This window comes from Calonectris borealis, chromosome 19, assembly GCF_964195595.1.
Source record: "Calonectris borealis chromosome 19, bCalBor7.hap1.2, whole genome shotgun sequence".
In the NCBI taxonomy this organism is placed as follows: domain Eukaryota; kingdom Metazoa; phylum Chordata; class Aves; order Procellariiformes; family Procellariidae; genus Calonectris; species Calonectris borealis.
Genome location: NC_134330.1, coordinates 4,164,851 through 4,186,211, shown reverse-complemented (window position 1 = coordinate 4,186,211; position 21,361 = coordinate 4,164,851). Strand labels below are relative to the sequence as shown.

At 41.6% G+C, this 21,361-nt stretch overlaps 1 protein-coding gene across 1 annotated transcript in view; it reads left to right on the top strand.

Moving 5' to 3' along the window:
- Nucleotides 1–20,418, top strand: part of PPM1E (protein phosphatase, Mg2+/Mn2+ dependent 1E) — a 71,142-nt gene extending 50,724 nt beyond the window's left edge. The window contains exons 2-7 of the mRNA XM_075168483.1: nt 6,879–6,997; nt 11,571–11,770; nt 13,462–13,650; nt 14,419–14,562; nt 14,878–14,971; nt 15,245–20,418. Coding sequence (XP_075024584.1) covers nt 6,879–6,997; nt 11,571–11,770; nt 13,462–13,650; nt 14,419–14,562; nt 14,878–14,971; nt 15,245–16,314 — 1,816 coding nt within the window. The 3' untranslated portion in view covers nt 16,315–20,418. The remainder of the gene's footprint in view (nt 1–6,878; nt 6,998–11,570; nt 11,771–13,461; nt 13,651–14,418; nt 14,563–14,877; nt 14,972–15,244) is intronic.
- Nucleotides 20,419–21,361: the final 943 nt, after the last annotated feature.

The window sequence follows — 21,361 nt, the reverse complement described above, 5'->3', positions numbered from 1 at the left end:
ACCATGCTCTTGCAATCATGCTTTCATGAGCAATATTTTTTCTTCATTTATTTTTTCAGCATCATGCCAGTATTTTAATTTTGCTCTCTGCCCTGATTTTTTTTAATTAGTTTGATGTGCCATCCAGCACAGCACTTTCTTTACTTCCCTATATATAATATCCTATCAAAAACCCCTGACAGATGAGTGCAGCACCTGAGCCCTTTTGTGGGATCAGCGCCAATGCACTCTAATTGAGTTCTGTGGTTTTGCTAATGTTTCCCATCTGATCACCAAACATGACTTCCTAGAGGTTTCCATTCATACCTATTTCACATATCCTTTACTGGAGAGAGCATTTCGTTGACGCTTACTATCTCATTAAAAAATGAGGAAAGAATTTGAATATTTTTTATCTCAGATTAGATCTTAATTTGTGAACAAGTCAAAACCAATGTCTTTGACTTGTAGTGGTTAACGAGTGATAGTTAACAGGTTATTTCTAAAGGCATTTTTTAAAATTGTTGTTCTTTTGGTGTTTTTTTTAAGGTGATTATTTTAAAATTGAGACTATAAAGTATTTTACCTATCTTAGTCATAGCTGTCAAATATGAGCTTCATATAAGATTTTATTCTATTTTATGAGATAGACTTTTAATGATTGCAACTAAGTGGAGAACTTGTATTATTCACCATCAGCAAAATCTTTGAGCTTAATAAGAATTTGCAAAGGGAAGTTATTGTTCCTACAAAAGTAATTTTATTCTCATTCACTATATTTATCTGTGGAGTCATTAGGACATTTCTGAGACTATAGCCTCCATAAATGCTTTGACAAGTAAGATACAGCTATTACAAAATAAATACAGTGATAAATACTGAAAGTCTGATCAGTATGTTGAAGCATCTTAATCCAGCTGTTGAAGATGTTATCTGATTAGCAGTGCACCTCTGTTGTTTTTTTTTTTAATGTCCAGGTAAGATAGACTTAACTGCAGGAAAATACCTGTATAAACTTGATCATACTCTGTAGAATATGGCAATGAGCACAATGCAAAAGGTTAAATATTTGGTAAAAAAGAGGTACCACCACAGTGTCTGTATAGAATATGGGCATGGTAAACACATCAGAAAGAGTGTATTTTTGTAATCATTGTGTATTATATTTCTGTTGCTTACAACTGTCACCACAAGGACAGAATCATTTTGAATGTGACCAGGCAGCTGTCTCTGTGAAGCCTATAGATAGCAGCTTCCTTGTGTAGCACATTTTCAGCTCCTTCAAACAGATTTATCAAGCATCTTCGCTGTCTCAACACTGCCAGCTCAAATGACTTCTCAAGGAGCTTTGGTTATGCAATCTTTTAGAAGGTGCATTGTTTTTTGTTTGTTTCTTTGTGTGTGTGTATGCGCGCTGGTTTTTTTTAGTAACTCACTGCAGCAGCTAAAATCTAGTGCAGGGTTTCACCATGTGTTAGGAAAAAAAACATACTCCGTTTGTGCACTGTGACCAGGCTTTAAATAAGCATCAAAACTTTCACCAGCTGTGCAAAGCAGCAGAACGGCACAGGTCAGAGCAGAGCGGTGAGCTTGCAGGAGAGAGTGATGCTTTGTGAGTAAGGAGAGGAGAACCTGCAGAGACAGGAGCTGGAAATAGCATTCGCTTGGCATAATCAGAGGATACATCCGTAATCATTTTGGGGTCCAAGGACTGCTTAACAGCATATTCCTCTCCAAGACCTTCTTTGAGTCCTGTCTGACTGACAGGAGTTAGGAGACAAACAGAAGCCCCTGAGCTGGTACCCTGTCTTTCTGGATGGCCACTGAAACAGGAGGCGGCTGAAGAGAGGGGAGGGTAAACAGCCAAAGGATCTTGCCAAAGAATTTCTCTGCTCATTACTGCTGCAGATCACAGCATGGGAACTTTCAGTAATAAAGACTTTAAAGGCTTCTTCAAAGAGCTTCCAGGCTGTATCAGAAGCTCCATCTGGAAGAAGTCTCATGAGACTTCGGAGTGTTTTGTAAATACAGACTGAGGACAAATGAGGTTTTTCTTTAGTTGAATCTTGCAAAACTTGCTCTCTAACAAGAACTTGCAACAGGCCACATTAACACAGGCGCGTTTACCAAACTGCATCCCTAGTGTAATGCCTTTTGGAAAGGGTGCAGTTAGCTTGTCATCCCTACAAAGTCTTTTACTAACAGAGCAAATTATAAGCCTTATGGGAATGTGCTGTACCTGGTTTCTTTCAGGTCATGCTCTTGGTCTTGGATTGCTATGTGAAACTATATACGATGCTTTATACTGTTGCCTGTGGATTTGTTTTGTTTTTCAGCAGATTGAATAGCATTTCTATTTAAATCATATTTCATTCTAACTAAAACAATTGCTGTTCTATAGTATCAGGGGATTCTTGAGGTAATAGGAACACTGTATGTTTTGTGATTTACTGACCATTTTGGCCCTTGAAAGGCACCAGTACATTTCAGTCCATTTTTCCTGCTTTGTTTGGGTTAGTGATGCCTCATCAGTTACACCAGACCATGACAGCATTAGGTATTTTCAGCACTGGTGGCACTCGATTGTGTATTTTGGTCAGGGGCAGTAATGTGCCTGTAGCATCATTTTCCCATCAGCAGTGGTAATGCTGCAGGGACACCAGCATTACTGAGTTTAAGGACTTGATGTCTGTCTTTTGTGGTTTTCCCCTTTTGAGATGCATCAACTTTTCTAAAAACGTGTTTACGTTGTGCAGTTGTTTATGATCGCGAGTTAGCTGCCTGCATCATACTAAACCTACCTGTCTAGAGCTGTTGTTTGCCCGTGTATTCCATTTAGCACTTCTGGCAGCGTATGAGAACAGAGAATACGAAGCAAGAAAAAAGTATGAAGGCTCTATAAATCTTGTATAGATTGAAAATATCTCCCACTGTCATCTTGATATTTTTCCCTTCAGTTGTGCTCTTATCTAGAAATCTCAGAGTATTTTACAAACACTGAATTAAGCCTTCTACAGCCTTCCTCCTTCTCCTCCTCTCTCCCAGGAAATTACACTATCGTCCCTTGTTTGTAGGTGAGGAATCGAAGGTCTGCATGGTGAAGTGACTCGTCCAAAGTCAGCTGCTGAATTAGTGGCATGGCTGTGAATAGACACAGACGTTCTAGCTCTCGGCTCTCTGCTAAACAAGATCGTGCCCTCCCAGTTTCAGTTTGTCATAACTTAATGACTGATAACATTTGAGCATCTAGAATGTGACGGGATAATTTATTTTCAGCAGCCAACAGATAATCCTTAGGCCAGCAGCAGGGCGCAATGCAGCTCCCATGTCCCCATGGATCCTGTCTGCTACTTCTTGTTTTGCATAAAAGATACGAGGGCAGGTGAGGACTACCAGCATGGCAAAGTCTGATCATTTGGGTGTGGGTCTTCGCTGTTTTGTGGGATGCTGTAGGTCACCTGAATGTTCACTTTTGTGATAAAAACAAAGATCCTAGACCTGATTCTTCATTTGTCTTGGTGTAACAATAATGAAGTGTCCTGATAGAGGTTTGACTTCAACATCTAATCTATTTTAAAAGAAGTAAAAAAAACTCCAGTGCAGTCTGCTGTTCCTTGAAGGGGAGAAGTAATTCAACTAAAGTCCTCTTGGGAGCCAAGCAGGAGAAGTAAATTTTGAGTTGTGCTAATCAGGAAGAGGAAGTCATCTGTCTGCATCTGGTCACTTCCCTGCTTACATGGCATAGTCCTGTAACGGCTACATAAGCAGCTTTGTGATGACCAAATGTCAAGGGCAATTAATTCTTTGGCAGGCAGCTGTTATTATTAGGACAAAGAGTGACCAGACATAGAAGGAAAGCCTTCAGCTGATTTATTTTCTCTACCTTTTCCATCAAAATTGATAAGTCACTCAACCCCCAATGGTGAACTTTCATGCAATAAGAATTTTAAATTTGCCGTCTCTTTTTTTAGTAGGAGATCTTATATTAGATTTAGAGCACAGAGGAATAGCTCAGAGAAAATGTTTGGAAAGTCTTCACCAGTTTAATGCTATCAGGAAGGAGCAGAGTTGGGTGTTAAGCTGGTAACATAATAATATGTGGGCTGAGTTAAGCCCACTTCAGACTGTTTTTCTCAAACTTAATTGATGGAAACGGCCCACTTTTAGGCTTGATTTATTACCTTAGCAGAGTTATTCCAGGATTGCTGCAATGCAACTGTGGGTGTTCTAAACACACCCACGCTGCCAGAGAATCAGGAAGGATGTACTTAAAATCCTCTAATTTATCTAATAACATCTTTAGCGTCTTTTTGTGTAGGTTTAGTATTGTAATGGAAATGCACTCTAGGACTAGATAAAGAGCTCCTGCGTGAAACTGCTAGCATTGGCTGAGGGACATGTAAATAGCATTTGGAGCTGATTGGGGAAATACTCTGACCAGCTACGTACGCCGTAAATGCGCCTTTCAATATTGTAATCTGTCACTACGGTTAAAATAATATCTAAAATTTCCGATATGAATGTTCATGACTCTGAGTCTTTGTAGACGTGGCCTTCCCACCTTCCAAGCCCAGGCAGAGCAGAGGTTCCTCGTGTTGGGGTCCTGAGTCTCTATTTTAGCAACTGTTGTTGCCTCAGTTCTTAACCAGATTCCTTCTTTGCCCATCAGTGGACGTTCCTGAGGGGTTGTTTATAAGTGACACAAAACAAGTTTGGTTTTCCTAAAAAGTTTCAGCACTGGTGAGGGTACGCTTTGGACTGGGAAACAGGCTCAGATTCCTGCAGGTGCTAGCACAGCCTGTTACGTTCGTGCCCGAAGCAAGCTCTGTCTGGCTTGTGTTTGTAGATGTTTTCTGCATGGATTCTTCTGCTGTGCATTATTTAGGCTGAACCTTAATCTTTCTCTGCATTTTTTCAGAACGCTGTCCTCACAGTGTTGCTAACCGCTGGCATAATTATTCTATCCCAGGCGTCGCAATCTCTCACTTTTGTTCTAACATGGAAATTGCATGTAACGTGAACAGTAACCAGTATCACCGCTCTGGAGTATTGGAGCTAATAATAGAAATGAAAAACCTGCTCTTTGTGAGCTAAATAAAGGCGGACAAGACGAGATAGAAAATCAGCTTCTACACGCACCAGAAGCAAAGGAGGTCCCGGTGTGTTTTCCTTTTGCTGATTACTCTTACCACCGTGCATTGCTGTATGTAAATAGGATCAGAGTTCCTGTGTTGTGCTGGGAAGTGCCAGTCCTAAGACAGCTGATTTCCTCCAGCAGTCGTACTTCATTAGCGCACACGTTGCTGAGGCTTAGAGGTGCTGCGTGAGCAGAATACTCAGCTGCTAATTCTAGGAAATACTCTTACTGATGGTGCAGTAACACAGTACGAGTGGCTTTCTGCATAACTTCAAGTGTCAGAGCTTGTCTCATGACAATGTATCGCTTGGACAAAGCTATGTATTTTTAATCTTATATTTAAATAATTTACAGATGTGTTGAATAGTAAATAATGAAGGTTGGTGGACTTATTTTGTGTACGTTTTCTAAATCTGTTACAGAATCCTGCTGTTTGTAGCAGCATTTGGTATCAAGAATCTGCAAAACTTTATGGTAAAATGGCTTTTCCAAAAAACCCAAGTGTAGCGAATCTGATTTTTTTCTGGAATTCAGATTTCACTGCTGAAGCTACGGCATGTGGGCCAGTTCAGAACAGCAGGTGGCTTTCCTGGGCAGTGAACCAAATGTGAATGCAAGTGACAGTTGCCATGTGCATCTCAGGCTCCAGAATGAAGTCTGACAAGTCCGGTTTCGTGTGTAGAAGTTTTTCTGCTCTGGATCTAGTTGGACTGATGCCTCCAGGCTAATGCCCCCTAAAAAAGCATGCGAACCCTAAAAAAGCATGCGAACCCTAAAAGCATGCGAACAGACTTACTGGGCCTAAGCAGAGGCAATAGGGTAAGGAAGTATATGTGCTCATTGCCTGTTCCTGGAGTAGCTGACGCAGAATTCTGTTGTTGATGGATGGTTTCTGGGACTGAAATTAGCTCGTATGTCTCTGCGCGGCCCTGCAATAGTAGACACGTCTGATGCAGGACATTGTTACCCTTGACAATAACTATGGAAACTGGAAGTTTCAGGCTGTGTCAGCAAGAGATACCTGGAGAAGTTAAGGCAGACCAATGGGAAATACAAAGTTATGCATAAATTAAGAGGTATTAAACTCCTCTTGAATGAGGGAATGTACATTAAAGTGGCCTTGGTTTGCTATAGATTAATTAACCTTGGGAGATATCAGGCTTAATTAAGCTACAGTGAGTTAAAACCACTTTACTCTTGATAGCGATCATTAACGAGGGAGCTTTTTAACCTTATGCACATCAACTTCATACCTCCTATGGGTTTGCCTTAAGTTTCAGTGTCCCTTGGTGAGATTTTGGACACTGTGAAAACTGAGGACTTCTCTTATCCTTTGGAATCCTGACTCCAATTCTTAGGAGAAACTGGACAGAATGGGCTTAAGATAAAAGTGTATAATGCGCATATAGAAAATACGTACTAAGCAAGGGTTGCATGAAAGACTCTATAGGGGGGTTCAAGTCTAGATTTGAAAAGCATTTAAATAAAGGCTATGAAATGGAACATTAAAACTTAAGAAACGGGAAACAGAAGAGTGAAATAGGGTTACTAAAATCCATATGGTGAGTTTGAGGTCTTGCTGCAGGGTTGTGGTTCTGTCTAGCAAAGAAGAATCGGAAGTTTTACAAATCTTGGTTCAAATTCCTATTTGTTTATAGAAAAGTATTGTTATGTATTTCCCTGACTGCAAGTTACCGTGCTAAATCAGATGAAAATATCTTTTTGTGGGTTTCTTTTTGTGTTTTGTTTTTTTCTTTTCCAGTAATTGCCCTTCATTTTTGGCTGCTGCTTTAGCTAGAGCAACTTCAGATGAAGTCCTTCAGAGTGATCTTTCGGCACACTACTTACCAAAGCATGTGGACAATGCAGATGGGATCATACGTAAGTACACCTGCACATGATAATGTACAATTTTACATGGTGTGGATCTTTCATTTACACTGTATACTGGAACACTTTGCAGATAATGAATAGATTTTTAAAGTCAGCATTGACTTTAGTGATCCATCTGGTGTGACCACTTGAATGGTATTAGATTTTCCTCAAATTAGTTCCTTCTATCAGCCAGCTAAATGAAGTTGGACTAGATTTCTTGTAAAGGAATATCCCATATTGACGTAAAAAGGTTAATGGAGAATTCACCACCGCTCCTGATAGAGCTCGAGGCTAATTTCTTAGTCAAAGCTTTCTCATCTTTGAATCTTGTCTAGTTTCAACAGTTACTATTGAATTCTTTCTCTATTTTTAAATGCCTTTCTCTGGTTATACTTGAGTCTTTTATGAAATTTTTGCTCCTTAAGACCAGGTGGAAATCACTCCTTTCTTCTAAGTGCACCTTCATCAGACTGTATCTGGTGGCCCTGAATTTCTTTATAAGTACTTTAGACTACGTGGTCCTGCTGCTTGCTGGCAAGTGCCAGTTGTCCTCCTTCATCCTTAGAGCAAACTCAAATACAAGTGGGAAGAGAGAATTTAATTCTGAATTATTTCAGTCAGTATAGTTTTTACTATGGCTTTTTTTTTTTTTTTTTGGTTTAACAAAAGATAGTATAAAGATATTTCATGCTTAAAAGGAAAATTTCCTTTTCTCCATTTATCTGTGTTGGTTAACACAGATAAAGATTTTTGCATCATCCAGCTCAAAGCCATGCACCCTAAATCGTTTCAGGATTCTGCTGACCTAAATAGGCTTGAAACACTTTCATGTTTCTCACACGTATTGAGAGGAATTCTGTCATTTGATTTTGAAAATACAGTAACCAAACCACTTTGTCCATTCCCTCCTTTTTTGATAAAAAAATAAGTGAATGGTTCTGGGGATGAGTAGGATATATAAATCTGTCTCTTCAGAAAGGAAGATTCTGCTGTATTTCTCAGAGGCCTTTGGAAACCTGAGAAACAGAAAAACATGCTATGGGTTCCCATTTTGTAGGTATTGCTGCCTCCTCCTGCTGAGCAGGTAAATGGAATAGATTTGTCATTGTTCTGGCTGAGCAGCCTTCATTAATTTCAAATTGAGATCTCCAAGACTTGCATAAATATTTGACAGTCTCCAAGGAAATGTTGACTAAGCCTCCACACAGAATATCTAAAGAGTTTAACAAAAAAAGAAAAAGAAAAAAACCACAAAACCCTCACATCTACAGAAATTGCCATTTAATATATCAAAATCTGTAATACATAGATGCAAACATAGATTGATATGTGTATGGGCTATAACAGGCACTAAAAATAAAGACTCCAGATGCACTATGTTGAGGTGAATTGTCATAATGAAGGTACTTGAAAATAAAATATACCTTTAGAGTGGCCATATAAAGTGTTAAAATATGAAGATAAAGGGGGAGAGGAAGAGGGAGAACATCTTCTGGACCGTAGTAAAGCAATCATTTCATATGAATACTGCAATTTCAAATAATATACCATAAATGGTAATTTTCAAAACAGAGCATTAGCTCAAGTGGTGCAAGGTTTGGCTAACAAAAAGGTAACAAAACTAGGGTAATTCATGCAGGACTGAAGGAGATTTCCTTGCAAAAGGTCAGGAACTCCATTCTAGCTAACTTTCTTAGTAGGAGTCCTTTGAGAAACCTGTGCTAGTTACTTAGAAGAGAGCTGCGACTGATGAATGCCCTAACTGGTACCATATAGGGAGACTTTCATGCTTTGAAAGAAAACAAAGGGAACCGCAGCAGGTGATGAAAATGGGATTTCTACATCCTGAAGTTTTGTGCTGAGAGTTCACTGTTTATCCTAGTGATGTTTGGACTGCTGCAGAATGCAAAACCAAGCTGAATTTAGCTGGCTGGGTTTGAGATCCAATTCTATGTCAGTTTTTCTTATGAACCCAGAAAGATTTTTACTCTGTATAATACAAGGAGACATTTACCTGATTTGCCTCAAGTTTGAATTTGCTAGAAGAAAAAAAATATTTCATATTTCCTTAGTGACACATTTCAGTCTGAGTAGTGCGACATGACAAATCATATTGCATGCTTAGGACTGGTAAAAGCAGTTATTGGTGTGCTGGTGGAAAGGAAATTAGAAGCTTCATGAAAGAAAAATGCTAATCTTAAAAGAAGAAAAACTGTTTTGAGCCCATGAATGGAGGAATGTAAGAATGTGGGCCTGATGTATTCAGGGTGACCATGTGTCTTTGGATATCAAGAATAGAATCTGAGAATCATAGGCCGTGACTGATTCCTCTCTTGCAGTTAAACTGGAGAGGAGCGAGAGAGCTTCCGTGAGAACTGAAAGACGTTTGATTTCCTTTTTGAAAGGTCAGGTTAAGAACGTTTAGTTTTCTTTTTCATGGAGGAAGATATTCACGTGGGGGTTCAGCATTGTTAACCACCAAAGGAGGCTGGATAGTAGGACCGCGTTACATGGTGGAGGTATCTAAAATGTCCAGCAGACTTCACAAAGCAAATTGCAAAGTCCCGGTACCCAGTCTTTCCAGGTACTAGGAGATGGGATTACTATAACCAAGACAGAAAGAGGTCATTGACTAGTCAGAAACCGGAGTTCTTAGATTAAGGAAAACCTTGGTCATTGGCTTGATGACATGTCTACAAACCTCGGTACAGATCCCTGTTGTCACACTGTCCACATTTTCAAGAAACGTCTTAAAATTTAGGTACTAAAAAGCAGAATCTGATTACTGGTATTCTTTCTACCCTGATTTTGCCCTAAAAGAAGTCAGTTGTCTTTGGCAACAATAACGCCTGAGCTGGATTTCCTACTAGCTGTGGTACAATTAAGTGCTACTTCCAACGCTGGGGATTTTGGAGCAGCAGGAGGGAAATTAAATTCTCCATGACACAACCACAATGACAGCTGAGTCAGCTCTGGCTCAGCGCTGCAACATTAACAATTGATGAGTAATTTACAGCTGTGAGGGGGTGGTTTGACTGTTGTGGGCCTCTCTCCTGTTTTAACCTCAAGAACAATTATTGATGATGCTGACACTACGCATACTCCCTGCTGGGGAAGGGTGTTTATTATCTCAGCGCAGCCAATGGGTTTACTCCATTCCTCCTTCAGAGTGATGCTCTGCGGTGTAACAGCCACATGACATTGAAATGTGCACCATTTCCCTTCATACGTGCCCGCTGGAAAAAAATGGAAGAGCAAGTCTGTGGGGTTCACTTCTGGAAAATATAATTTGGACATGTCAGGCTGTGTGTGTGCCCTCCTCGCTAGGGAGAGCAGTGTAAGTGTTGTGGGGGAATTGGTACCCATTGCTATGGCAGTGGTGGGATGACCCAGTCATTTGATTTCCACCACTTGTTTTTAAAGCTGTGTGATCAAGAAGCTAGGGCTCCTTCTTTTGGTTATGTTTATAGCTTATTTCCAGCTTAATGGCTGCTCTTGCAGATCGAGCTTGAACCAACTCGTAATCAGCAGAGCTGGGAATTTATCTTGCCCCTAAGGATCTTGGCCCCCTGATCACTATAGCCCACATCTTGTGTAGACCTAGTACAGAAATGAGTTACTGCTGCTTTTAGATTCTTCACAGAATTTCTGTGAACTGAGAAATGCTGTAACCCTCCCCTCTGCTCTCTGTATTTGGGCCATTCCTTCTCCAGGAATGATTGACACTCGTGGATTTCTGCTGTTTAGCTTTGAAGATCTCTGGCTTTGGTGAAAGATCACAAACAAGGAGATTTTGATGTGTTCAGCTCTGATTCTTACTTCATGTTTTCCTCCCCTGAACTTCAGAATGATTGTCAAGTGCCCGAGTTTTCACATTTTAAAATTACTATTTCTCAGGAGTGACAGTTCAGCATTTTCTTAAATTTAAGACCTTTATGGTTTTCTCATTTGCTCATGCAGATTTCTTTGACACACCGCCTAGTCAGGAATCTGGAAATAACGTTATGAAACTAAGAAGGTACCTGAATGTGTACACTACTGAATGTGTACACCGCCAAAACATCTTAAATTAATGCTATTAATTTCTGTAGATTATTTACCACTGTATTGCCTCAGTTCTGCAGTGAGGTGTTGTTTGGAATAGATAGTTTGTTCTAAAACCAATACGTCATTGTAATGGATTGTGGGTTTTGTACGTGATGCTATACGCCATGATGAAGTCCCTATCAGGGCTGCCGTGGCATGGCTGCACCACCCTGTGCAGGGCGACACAGGGGATCAAATGCTGAGGGAAACGTACTTGCTTTTCATTTTTTCTGATGCAAATGAGTTCCCCAAAGGCACGGGAGAATGTTTAAGTTAAAAGGACAAACAAACAATGAGCTGCTTACTGATGAATGCTGATTATGGTGAGTTTGGTTTCCTCTTTTTATGCATCAGAGCCCAGAATTTCCCTGCTGACATCCATTTCAACTCCTTGGCTAAAATGGTTTTGTTTCATCTTTGTAATGTATGCAAGAAAAAAATTCTCACTTAATAACATTCTTAGCCTTTCATTTGTGGTTTTTGCCTTCCCCAGAGATTGAGACAGTGAAGCTAGCCCGCTTAGTTTTTAGCAAACTGCATGAGATCTGCAGCAGCTGGGTGAAAGACTTTCCACTCCAGCCGAAGCCCCACCGCTACTATGAGACATCCATCCATGCCATCAAGAATATGCGCAGGAAGATGGAAGACAAGCACGTCTGCATCCCAGACTTCAACATGCTCTTCAATCTTGAGGTAAAAAGAGATCATGTGGAAGACAAATGCATATGCTAAATACAGTTTCTGCTCTTGGGGAAACTAGGCAGTCTTGTACTGAGAAAATGAAAGCCATACCTGTGATGGACCTGAGGAGGACTGACAGTCAAGAGACAAACCTGGTCTTAAGTTAGTTCAGCTGATATTCTGTAACTATTGCGGCAGTATGACATGCAGTTTCTACTTAGGGTATATAGAATAAAAGACTTCTGGTGAAATCTAACTAAACAAAGTTTGTATCTGGCCCTTCCTGATGTAGCCACTTGTGCAGTGGCTGAAGGACTGACCTGCCATCGTGCAGAAAGCAGCCCTACTGCTGTGAGGGGCAACTGATGCATTGTAGTACCATGTGGTAAATCGAGGTAGGATCCTTCTATGCCCTGGCTGAAGATGCCCAGGTGTAGAAGAGGATTGCCAACTAAAATGAGGAAGTGGTTCAGCTTACAGTTCATCACTGATGCCAGCTGTCTACAGGGGTGGGTCTGTACTGCTTTTCAACCCTTTTTCTTGGGAGGAAGAAGCCAAAAGCAAGAATAAGGAAAGAAAGTAAAAAAACAAAACCAAAAACAAACGAACCCAAAACACAAAACTTGTAGAAGAATGGGATGCAGTTCACACAAGAGTCTAGCAACATGAGTAGTTCGGTGGAACTGGGGCCAGACTTCCCTCCGCTAATTTCTTTATGTGGCCATCGGTCAAACATTCATGCTTGCTCTTCCTTCAGATATAAAACTGGACACTGAAGAACGGCAAATAGAAGAAAGTGACAAGAATTTTACCTTTAGGATCAGATTGCTGCATAATTGATTCTTTATTGCATCCTGTCACTTTAATAACCATCTTCTGCCCCATCCACATTCTTGCCTTTAAATGATATTAATGCAAACAGGGGCAGATGTTTCCTTTGCCTGTCAATTGTCAGCTTTCTTATTCCAATTTGTGTTGGAGCCCATTACTTAAAAATTACAATGTACAAATATTCTAGTCATTGAGATGGCTGTCAAGGTTGAATTGGCACTGACAGTGTGTTGGTGTGTTATATGTATGAATAGGCACAGGAGTTGATGTCTCTTGGTACAGCATTGTTTCTCTGTTTGAACAGATAAAGGGAAGCTGAGAAAACTGACTTGAAGATGAGTGATTTTGCTGTATTTGATTCGTGAATGTAATCACAATTATTTGATGAGAGAGCACATACAGTTTTTTTTAAAAAAACAGGCATCTAAGGTGATATGGATTAGATTTAAAAAAAAAAAAAAAAAGAATGAAAGCAGAGGCTGGCCAGCTTCACATTTTAACTGTACTGGCATTTTATCCCTGGTGGATTCCAGTCTTGATGTAGACTTTATGCAAACTGTATTGGATGTTCTTCTCTCTTCGTGTTTTTTTGCAGTCACAAAAACTCCTGCACAATTTGATGAGAATGGCACGGAGAGAGCTACACGGGTGATTCTTGCAGGACATCTCTTGCGGTTTGCAGGTAGAATTCATCAGCAATAAGGTGCAAGTGAAGAAGGTCTGAGTGGTTTGTTTTTCCAGTGCAGACTCTGCTCTAAGTGCAATTTAATGAGAACACCACAGATCTCAAGTTCAAAAGTTTTAAGACAATCCAATTAGCTGTTTGCATTGCTTTCTCCTGAGTTGTTTTCTCAATGTGTTTCCATTGACAGGACCAAGAAGAGCAAGCTTATTTTGCAGTGTTTGATGGTCATGGGGGAGTGGATGCTGCCATCTATGCTTCCATCCATCTCCATGTGAACATGGTCCATCAGGAGATGTTTCAGCATGACCCGGCAGAGGCTCTGTGCCGAGCTTTCCGGGTGACCGACGAGCGCTTTGTCCAGAAGGCAGCCAGAGAGGTGATTGAGTTACCTGGGCTTGACACTGAAAGTATTGATCTATAAATTCTGTCTTTGTTAGCAGGGCTGCTCCAAGTGCTGTGCTGAGCGCAGGCCAGGGGTCAGCACAGAGCTGTCCATGCACAGTCCGTAGAGCCGGTGCCCACTGGTGGGCTGCTTTGTGTTCCATAAAGATGTCAGCCTCCACTTCTCACAACATCCAGTTCATTTAGAAGGATGCTGCTGCTATTCTTATGTTCGCACGCTAACTAGGTTTAGTCCTTGGGGTGTTTTTTTTTCCTCATCTCTACAACATACGTTTTTCTTAGCTCCAGAGAGCAAGAATAAATGGATAACTGACTCCGAGGCCTCCTAAACTCATGCAAGGGCTGAGTTAAGTGCAGGGAACTCGAGATGCTTACAAATAAAACCTCCCTCCAAGTTCATTAACGTGTTTCTATCAACAGTTAGGAAACAGGCACAGGAAGTCAACTAAAACGGTAGCACAGCAGATCACTAGCAGAGCCCAGCTTCTGAAACGCGATGGCAGTGCAAGGGAAATCACAGGGTCACAGGACAAAATCGATCACTTGCGTTCAGCCAGGCTGGCTCTGAGGGGCTGTTACTGAACAATTGTAGCAGTAAGGAAAGCACTGCCTGTTCCTCCCCGGGAACAGGCTGCGTATTGGAATATCAACATCTTCTGTCCTCGAGTTAAGCAGGAAAATGCTTTGAAATGGTTCTTATTGGCTTATTTAGAACTGGGGGCATTTTTTTCACCCTATCCAGAGTCTGCGTTGTGGAACCACTGGGGTGGTGACTTTCATCCGAGGAAATATGCTGCATGTGGCTTGGCTTGGGGACTCCCAGGTTATGCTCGTAAGGAGAGGCCAAGCTGTGGAACTGATGAAACCCCACAAACCAGATCGGGAGGTGAGAATGGCCGGTTTTAAATACACCCGGGCAGTGTTTACCACTCAAGCTGACAGGTATCAGCTTTATGTCGGATGCTGGGACACTGAGTGTTGCCTGCCAATGTCTCTTGGAGTGGCAGCGTATGTTCCAGTTATCCTGGTTTGTTTGGAAGTTGCTATGGATTTGTGTGCAAATCCTTTGTTCTCATCTGGTGGGGCCTGCAGCCTCCACCATGCTGCGTTTGTGAAAACAGCAAATATTTATTGAAGTGTTGAGTGTGACGGCAGTACGAAGCGCTCTGTCCAACAACTCTTGTGTTGTCTCGCTGTTTAGGATGAGAAGAAGCGCATTGAGGCACTTGGTGGCTGTGTGGTCTGGTTTGGAGCCTGGAGGGTGAACGGGAGCCTGTCAGTCTCCAGAGCTATTGGTAAGAATGGGCTTTAATTCCTTTTTCAGGCTTGCTTTTCTTTTTAATTAAAACTTTAATATTCTAGTGATCAACAATTGACATACAGCTGAAGATAGACCTGTGAGCAGTGACCTCTATTTTTTTCCTCTACAGTTTGAGGAAATAATTTCCAAATAATTTCTTTAACTTGGGGTAAGAGTCATTGGCTCCACACTGTGTTAATAAAAGGGCTTCCAGATGCTGTGACTGCAGACCCACGGTCTTGTGTATCTCTGTGTTGTTTTTCCACAGGGGATGCTGAGCACAAGCCATATATCTGTGGGGATGCAGACTCTGCCTCCACTGTACTAGATGGCTCTGAAGACTACCTCATTTTAGCCTGCGATGGCTTCTATGACACAGTCAATCCCGATGAGGCAGTCAAAGTGGTGGCTGACCATCTAAAGGAGAATAATGGCGACAGCAGCATGGTAGCACATAAATTAGTGGCATCTGCTCGGGATGCCGGTTCCAGCGACAACATTACTGTGATTGTGGTATTTCTCAGGGACATGAACGCAGCAGTCAGCGTTAGCGAGGAGTCGGACTGGACAGAGAACTCTTTTCAAGGCGGGCAAGAAGACAGCGGGGAAGATAAGGAAAACCATGGAGACTGCAAACGGCCGTGGCCCCAGCACCAGTGCTCAGCACCTGCAGACCTAGGGTATGATGGACGAGTGGATTCCTTCACCGACAGAACTAGCTTAAGCATAGGGTCCAGCATTAACCTGTTTGATGATCAAGGCTATTTAGACCTGACAAAAACAGAAACTAGTACACCTCAGAGTGCCAAATGTCTGCCACCAATTCAAGCGTTTAGTCCTGGCATACCAAAGAGTGCGAATTTGATCAACAGCTTAACAGTGAAGAACGAGTCACCAGAGTGCACCACATCACCAGTCTGTGGACAGAGCGGTCCCAGGGAGTACAACGCTCCTCTTCGTTTGGGTGCTGCGGGGCAGAGCGTCCACAGGGTGAAGGGTTTATCCCCCATCTTCTTTGGGCTGGAAGACGAACTGTTCAAATCCTTGGGAAAACGAGCTGCGTTCTTTCACCTCCGGCTCTGTAACGGGAAGAGGCGACGAGGAGCCAGGCTCAAACCAAAGTTTCACACGCCGCTCTTGGCTCGCGAGCCTTCCCATATAGAAGGATCGAGTCTGTCCTTACCTGTCCGGGGCCGCGGTAGCACGAGGTTGTCGGTAAGACACTCCCCGTGGTGGAGGCTGGCTAGTCATAGCGCTTACAGTGAGAGCGTGTTTTTGATGCGAAGACAAAGTAATTGTATACCAGATTCATACCTTCATCAATGCTGTAAAATGTAACCATCTCCCTCGTGTTCCCCCATCAGACTCCCAAAATAGACATTCCCAAAATAAAGCTGGCATCATCAGAAAGCGAAAAAACGTGGGCATTTCAGAACTGTACTCCAGTCCCCTGCAAAGCTCAAACCATCTGTAAATAGATCTAGGAATTAACAAATGTAGTTGTTTCAGTCTCAATAAAGTTTGCTGGTGGTGCCACCCTGAGCAATGCCACAGCCACCCGGCCACCCGCACACACAAGTATCTAGCCACATTCACTAGTGAAAGCCAAACAGCTGGTTCGTGTGAATAGAACAGTCTTTGACGACACAGAAAGCTGAACCTGCCTGAGATACGTCTGTGGAGCAATATGTACAGGAAGATTCTGGTTTAGAACTGCCAAATTTTTTTAGAGTGGGGGGGAAGTTTCCGTAGAAGTCAAGGCGTGGGGGGTTTTTTTTGTGTTCTGCTTTCTGTTTATTTCAGGCAAGCATTAAGATGAATTAGAAAATTACATCCACCGTTGCAGGTAAAAGACTAAAAGCCATACAGGGTTTTACCAGGTAACTTAGGAATGGACAAACTAAGCTCCTGCTACTCTCTCCTCAGCCTCTGACTGAGGTACAGACTCATCATTTACCTATTTTTTTCATGTAACATAAAATGTGGTATATGAAGAAAACTGTTTTTTGTAGTTTTTAAACAAATTATTTCCTATGGCTAGAGGTGCAGTATCTTTCTGGTGCTTTTAGTGGCATTTTTCTCGTTTGTCAATTTAGGAAACGGTTCTCAATTAGTTTTAATCGAACATGATTGTGCTTAATGCTTTGAGCCAACCTCTTTCCACCGTAACTTCATCTCAGGTCTTAAAAGAAACCAGTCTGTGGAGATGTTCAGTACAACACTGTCACTCAACCAGTCAAACCAGAGAACTGCTTGCGAGAGATAATGAGCAATTTGATGAGCTGTTTGGTTTCGGTAATGATTTCTAGATGGCAAAGGCATAATTTAATATAAAGTTGCAGCATGAAGGATGGTAGGATGCTGTGTCTACAAGGAGCAGTATTGCTGCAATTCGGTGTTTTCCAGCATGTGTAGGAATGGATGCGGGGCTGCCGGAGCAATCCAAAGCGAACGGAAATGCCGTGGATGCGGATGAGCAGGGGCTGTGCTTGGGCTTTAGTGGAGCGGGTAAAATTCACTGACAAGCCAGAGCTCTGCTTCGGTTAAACCTGGGTTCAGCAAGGAAAGTGAGCAATGCCAGTCACCCTGATTTTCATAAGCAGAGCGTTATTTATCAAACTGGGAAACAAACGGTACCCACCAGCTTTTCCCTACTCTCAAGGTGATGTTAAACCCTTAGGGGAGCGGTTAATTGGGACGTAAGTAAGCGGACGATTCCTGTCAGCTCCACTAAATACACATCCTGTTACTATTCTTTGTTACAAGACATTTGGAAGAGTATGAATAAAGTAAGTCTTCACAGGCGTTTATTGTACAATTCATATCATTTTAGCAGTAACAATTTAATAACAGTATTAGTATTTAGCTAGAATTTGCAAAGTATTTTAATATTAAGTAGTCAGGAGATTATTCAACACGACGAGATGGCAAGGTTTGAATTCTGCCAATTTCTGCTTCTTCTATCTTTGATGCACTATTTTAAAAGCAATCTGATGAATAGCAAAAAGCTTCGTGAGTAACCAGGAGTTGGAGTGTGGCTTTAGATTCCTTTGATCTTTTTCAGACTTTTTTTAATCTTACAGGATCATTGGCTCTTATCTGTCATCTTATTAAGCCTTAGCTCTTGTCAGCGTTCTCTTTAGCTGCAGCGTATGTTCCAAGTCAGATTTACTGAGGAAATTTGAAAAACCATGAAATGGTAAAATATGCAACTCTGGGGCATCTCTGCAGTGCCTTTGTTTTAAATTATTCACAGTAATAATGACGCATTGAAAGTCCATCTTAGAGCTGACTGTCGTGCTTCGGAGAGAAAGGCGGCGTAAGTGCAATTCTTTGTATGAGTACATTAGAATGAAAAACCGTTACGGACGATAAAACTTCTTCCCAGCCCGCAGGAGCAGTTGAAGAGCGCTGGACTGCATGTGTGCTGTTTTGGGAAGGATCTAGCTTTTTAGGTGTGGATTCATAAATGATAATTCTGCGACTCATACCGTTTATCTTGCTAGGAGAAAAAAAATCTACCATCGTAGTTCCAGTGTGGTCAGGTAAAAACGTTGTATAGATAGCAAGTGTTCATTTCTTCACTAAATTCATACTTATAGAGTAGATAGGAACCATTTGTAAGGTAAGTCCTTTAAAGTTCTATAATATTAAAAGTAGTGGTTATTGGTCTGATATATGCTGCTCTTGATTCTATACACTAGACAAAAAAGCAGTGCTTTGTGAAATGCAGTGTTTTCTCTTAATGCCACTGGTGATAGGAAGTAGTTCTCTTCAGTTCAAAATCCTGTGCCCTTATTTGCTGCTTGCTAACGTCAGCAATAACCCCTCTCTAATGGTATCTAAGTGTTCTGTATCTCGTACTTTGATTGTCTATCTGGTGATAATGTAAAAATATTAGGCTAATATAAAAGTATCTCGTTGTATTTATTAACTGTTGATACTGAGATTCAGTCTGTGACCTGTGTTTTGTATTTTTATCGTGTATCTTAGTGGTGGTGAAATTTGTATAATGAATCTTTCCAATAAAGAGCTGAAGTATCCCTTTTCCGCGTTAACACAACCCGCATCAGTTTCAGTTTACGTGTTAACCGTGTTTGCAGAACTAGGAGGTAGGTAGTGAAAACATTTTTTTTTTTTTAAATTGTGTTGGTTTTGAGAAACGGGCTCCAGGCTGTTTGTCTGAAGCTGCTCAAAACTTGCTCGTCAGCTCTTCACTGTGAGTACGAGCGGGATTCATCGATCCCCGCTCTGGTAGTTTCCTGTGTACACTTCTTAAATGTGCAACTCTGAGAGCGTCTGCGTTGCAGAGAGCAGTATAGCACCAGACCAGGGAGCTGTTAACCCATTTCGATTTGCACTACAGGTGGGTGGAAACGCATGTATATAACTTTTCTTTACCTAGAAGTGCCATCAATTGTCCTTGCAAGTTAAAACCATTCAGTATTTGATTTAGATTGCGTTGTAACACTGAAGGACAATGTCGAAGCAGACTTTAACTTACGCCACATTTATAGTGGTACATCGTCATAGAAACTCCGCTCTGTTTTTGGAACACTGTGTGTCAGTGAGAAACGCGTTGTCCTATGGGCAGATAAGATGAGGCATAACGAGTTCTGTGTTTATAGACATGGCTGCTGTAGTTCAGGTCCACTATCTCCTCACTAAATCCTCCTGACCCTGGCAATGTTCTGTGGGGAAAAAAATGAGAAAGATTGGTCTAAATTAGGGGCTGTTTTAGCACAATTTATTCATTTGGCACTAGTCATGTAAACAAAGCCATCGGAGGGGATACTGCAGCTTTGTTCATGCCTGTAATTTAGGGCAATCTTTCTTTAACTCATATCCTCTTTGCAACAGGAACAAACCTTTCTACCCTTGTATCATGTGCAATAAGTAATAACGAAGCATTAACACAACCTCTGACTTAGATGTTCATACCCTTTTCCAGTCCTCGCTAATCAGGCGATCGCACTATACTTGCCAGCATTAACGCTAAAGAAAACACAAACCCCACCTATTAGGGTCTAGTACAGTGATTGTATGTCGCGATTGCATCGTTAGGTTTTTCCTCTCCTTCGCTCTAGAAGACATCTTGGAACAAGAACAGGGGAAGCTGGCCGAGATCACCCCAGTACTTCCACTCCTGCACGAGTACTTGTGTAGATAGCCAGGCGCGTTGTCCGTTGCTACACCGGGTGCTCCGTCGACCTTTCTGTGTTATCTTGTTCATGAAACTAACATGTTCTTTATGAAGTGAATAAATTAAAGCTAACCATTTAACAGTGTTGGGACTTTCCATTTGCGATCTTGTTCTACAGTTCACATATGAGTTTAGTTATAACCATGTATTAGTCATCCATATTTTATTTATGAAAGCTGTTTACACAGAAAAACTGTTGAAGTTTTACCAATATCTTAATAAAACAGTAATTTAAACCACACTGCAGATATAGTCTGTTTATTTAAGAGCTAAAAAATACAGCAACCAATATCTGAATTAAGTGTCTTTACTGTGGTGAAAGCCCCTTTCCTCTGTGTGATGTGCAACAGACACCGACACTCTTCAGCGCTGGCCTATACGGTACCTGTGTAGCCCCGGCCTGACCTGTTTTACAGCCAGAAAGGGATGGGGCTGTTAGGGCACACTGTAAGTTAATTGGATAAATAAGTCTTCCAAGCCTGCTTCCCCACCTCTTGTTTAAAAACCAGCTGTCTACAAGTAAGCTCTTCATAAGGTGAGCAAAGCACGATGGCACTGGCTCCCTTCCTGTCCCTGCAAAGGTTGGACAATAACTCCAGAACAGATCATGCAGCTAATCAAAATAATTGCCTCCAGCTTGGGCCTCTTATTAAGAGGAAAGCATCTGTGAGTGCTGAAGAGGCAGAGCTCTGTGATTACTGCTAAGTGAGCTGTGTATAATAATCAACACGCAGTCCTGTGCAACAGTAAACACTCGGGATGCACTGTCACAGTCTGCAGCTTGTCACAGGCCACCTTCGGTGCTCAGCAGCTGGAACAATCCCTGCACGAGGCAGCTCAGAGCTGCATCTCCTTCCTGTCGCTGAGAAATACAGAAACTTGTTGTACAAAGGGGTTCAAAACTGCTGGTCCTCCTCCATTCCGATTTGAATATATAAGATTTAAGCATTTGGTCTGGCTTCTACAAACATAGCTTTAAAAACCCCAGATGGATTTAAGCGCTTTTCATTGACTAATTCAGGAAAAAAGTGACAGGTATATGGCAGGAAAAAGTTCTTTGATAAGCAGTCAGGCATTACAGCAACCCCGTACGAAAGAGCAAGTCAGGTGTGGTAGCAGCATCCTGCTTACCCTAACAGACATGCTCTACCCTTTTACTTATTTACACGCAAATGTCTGAAG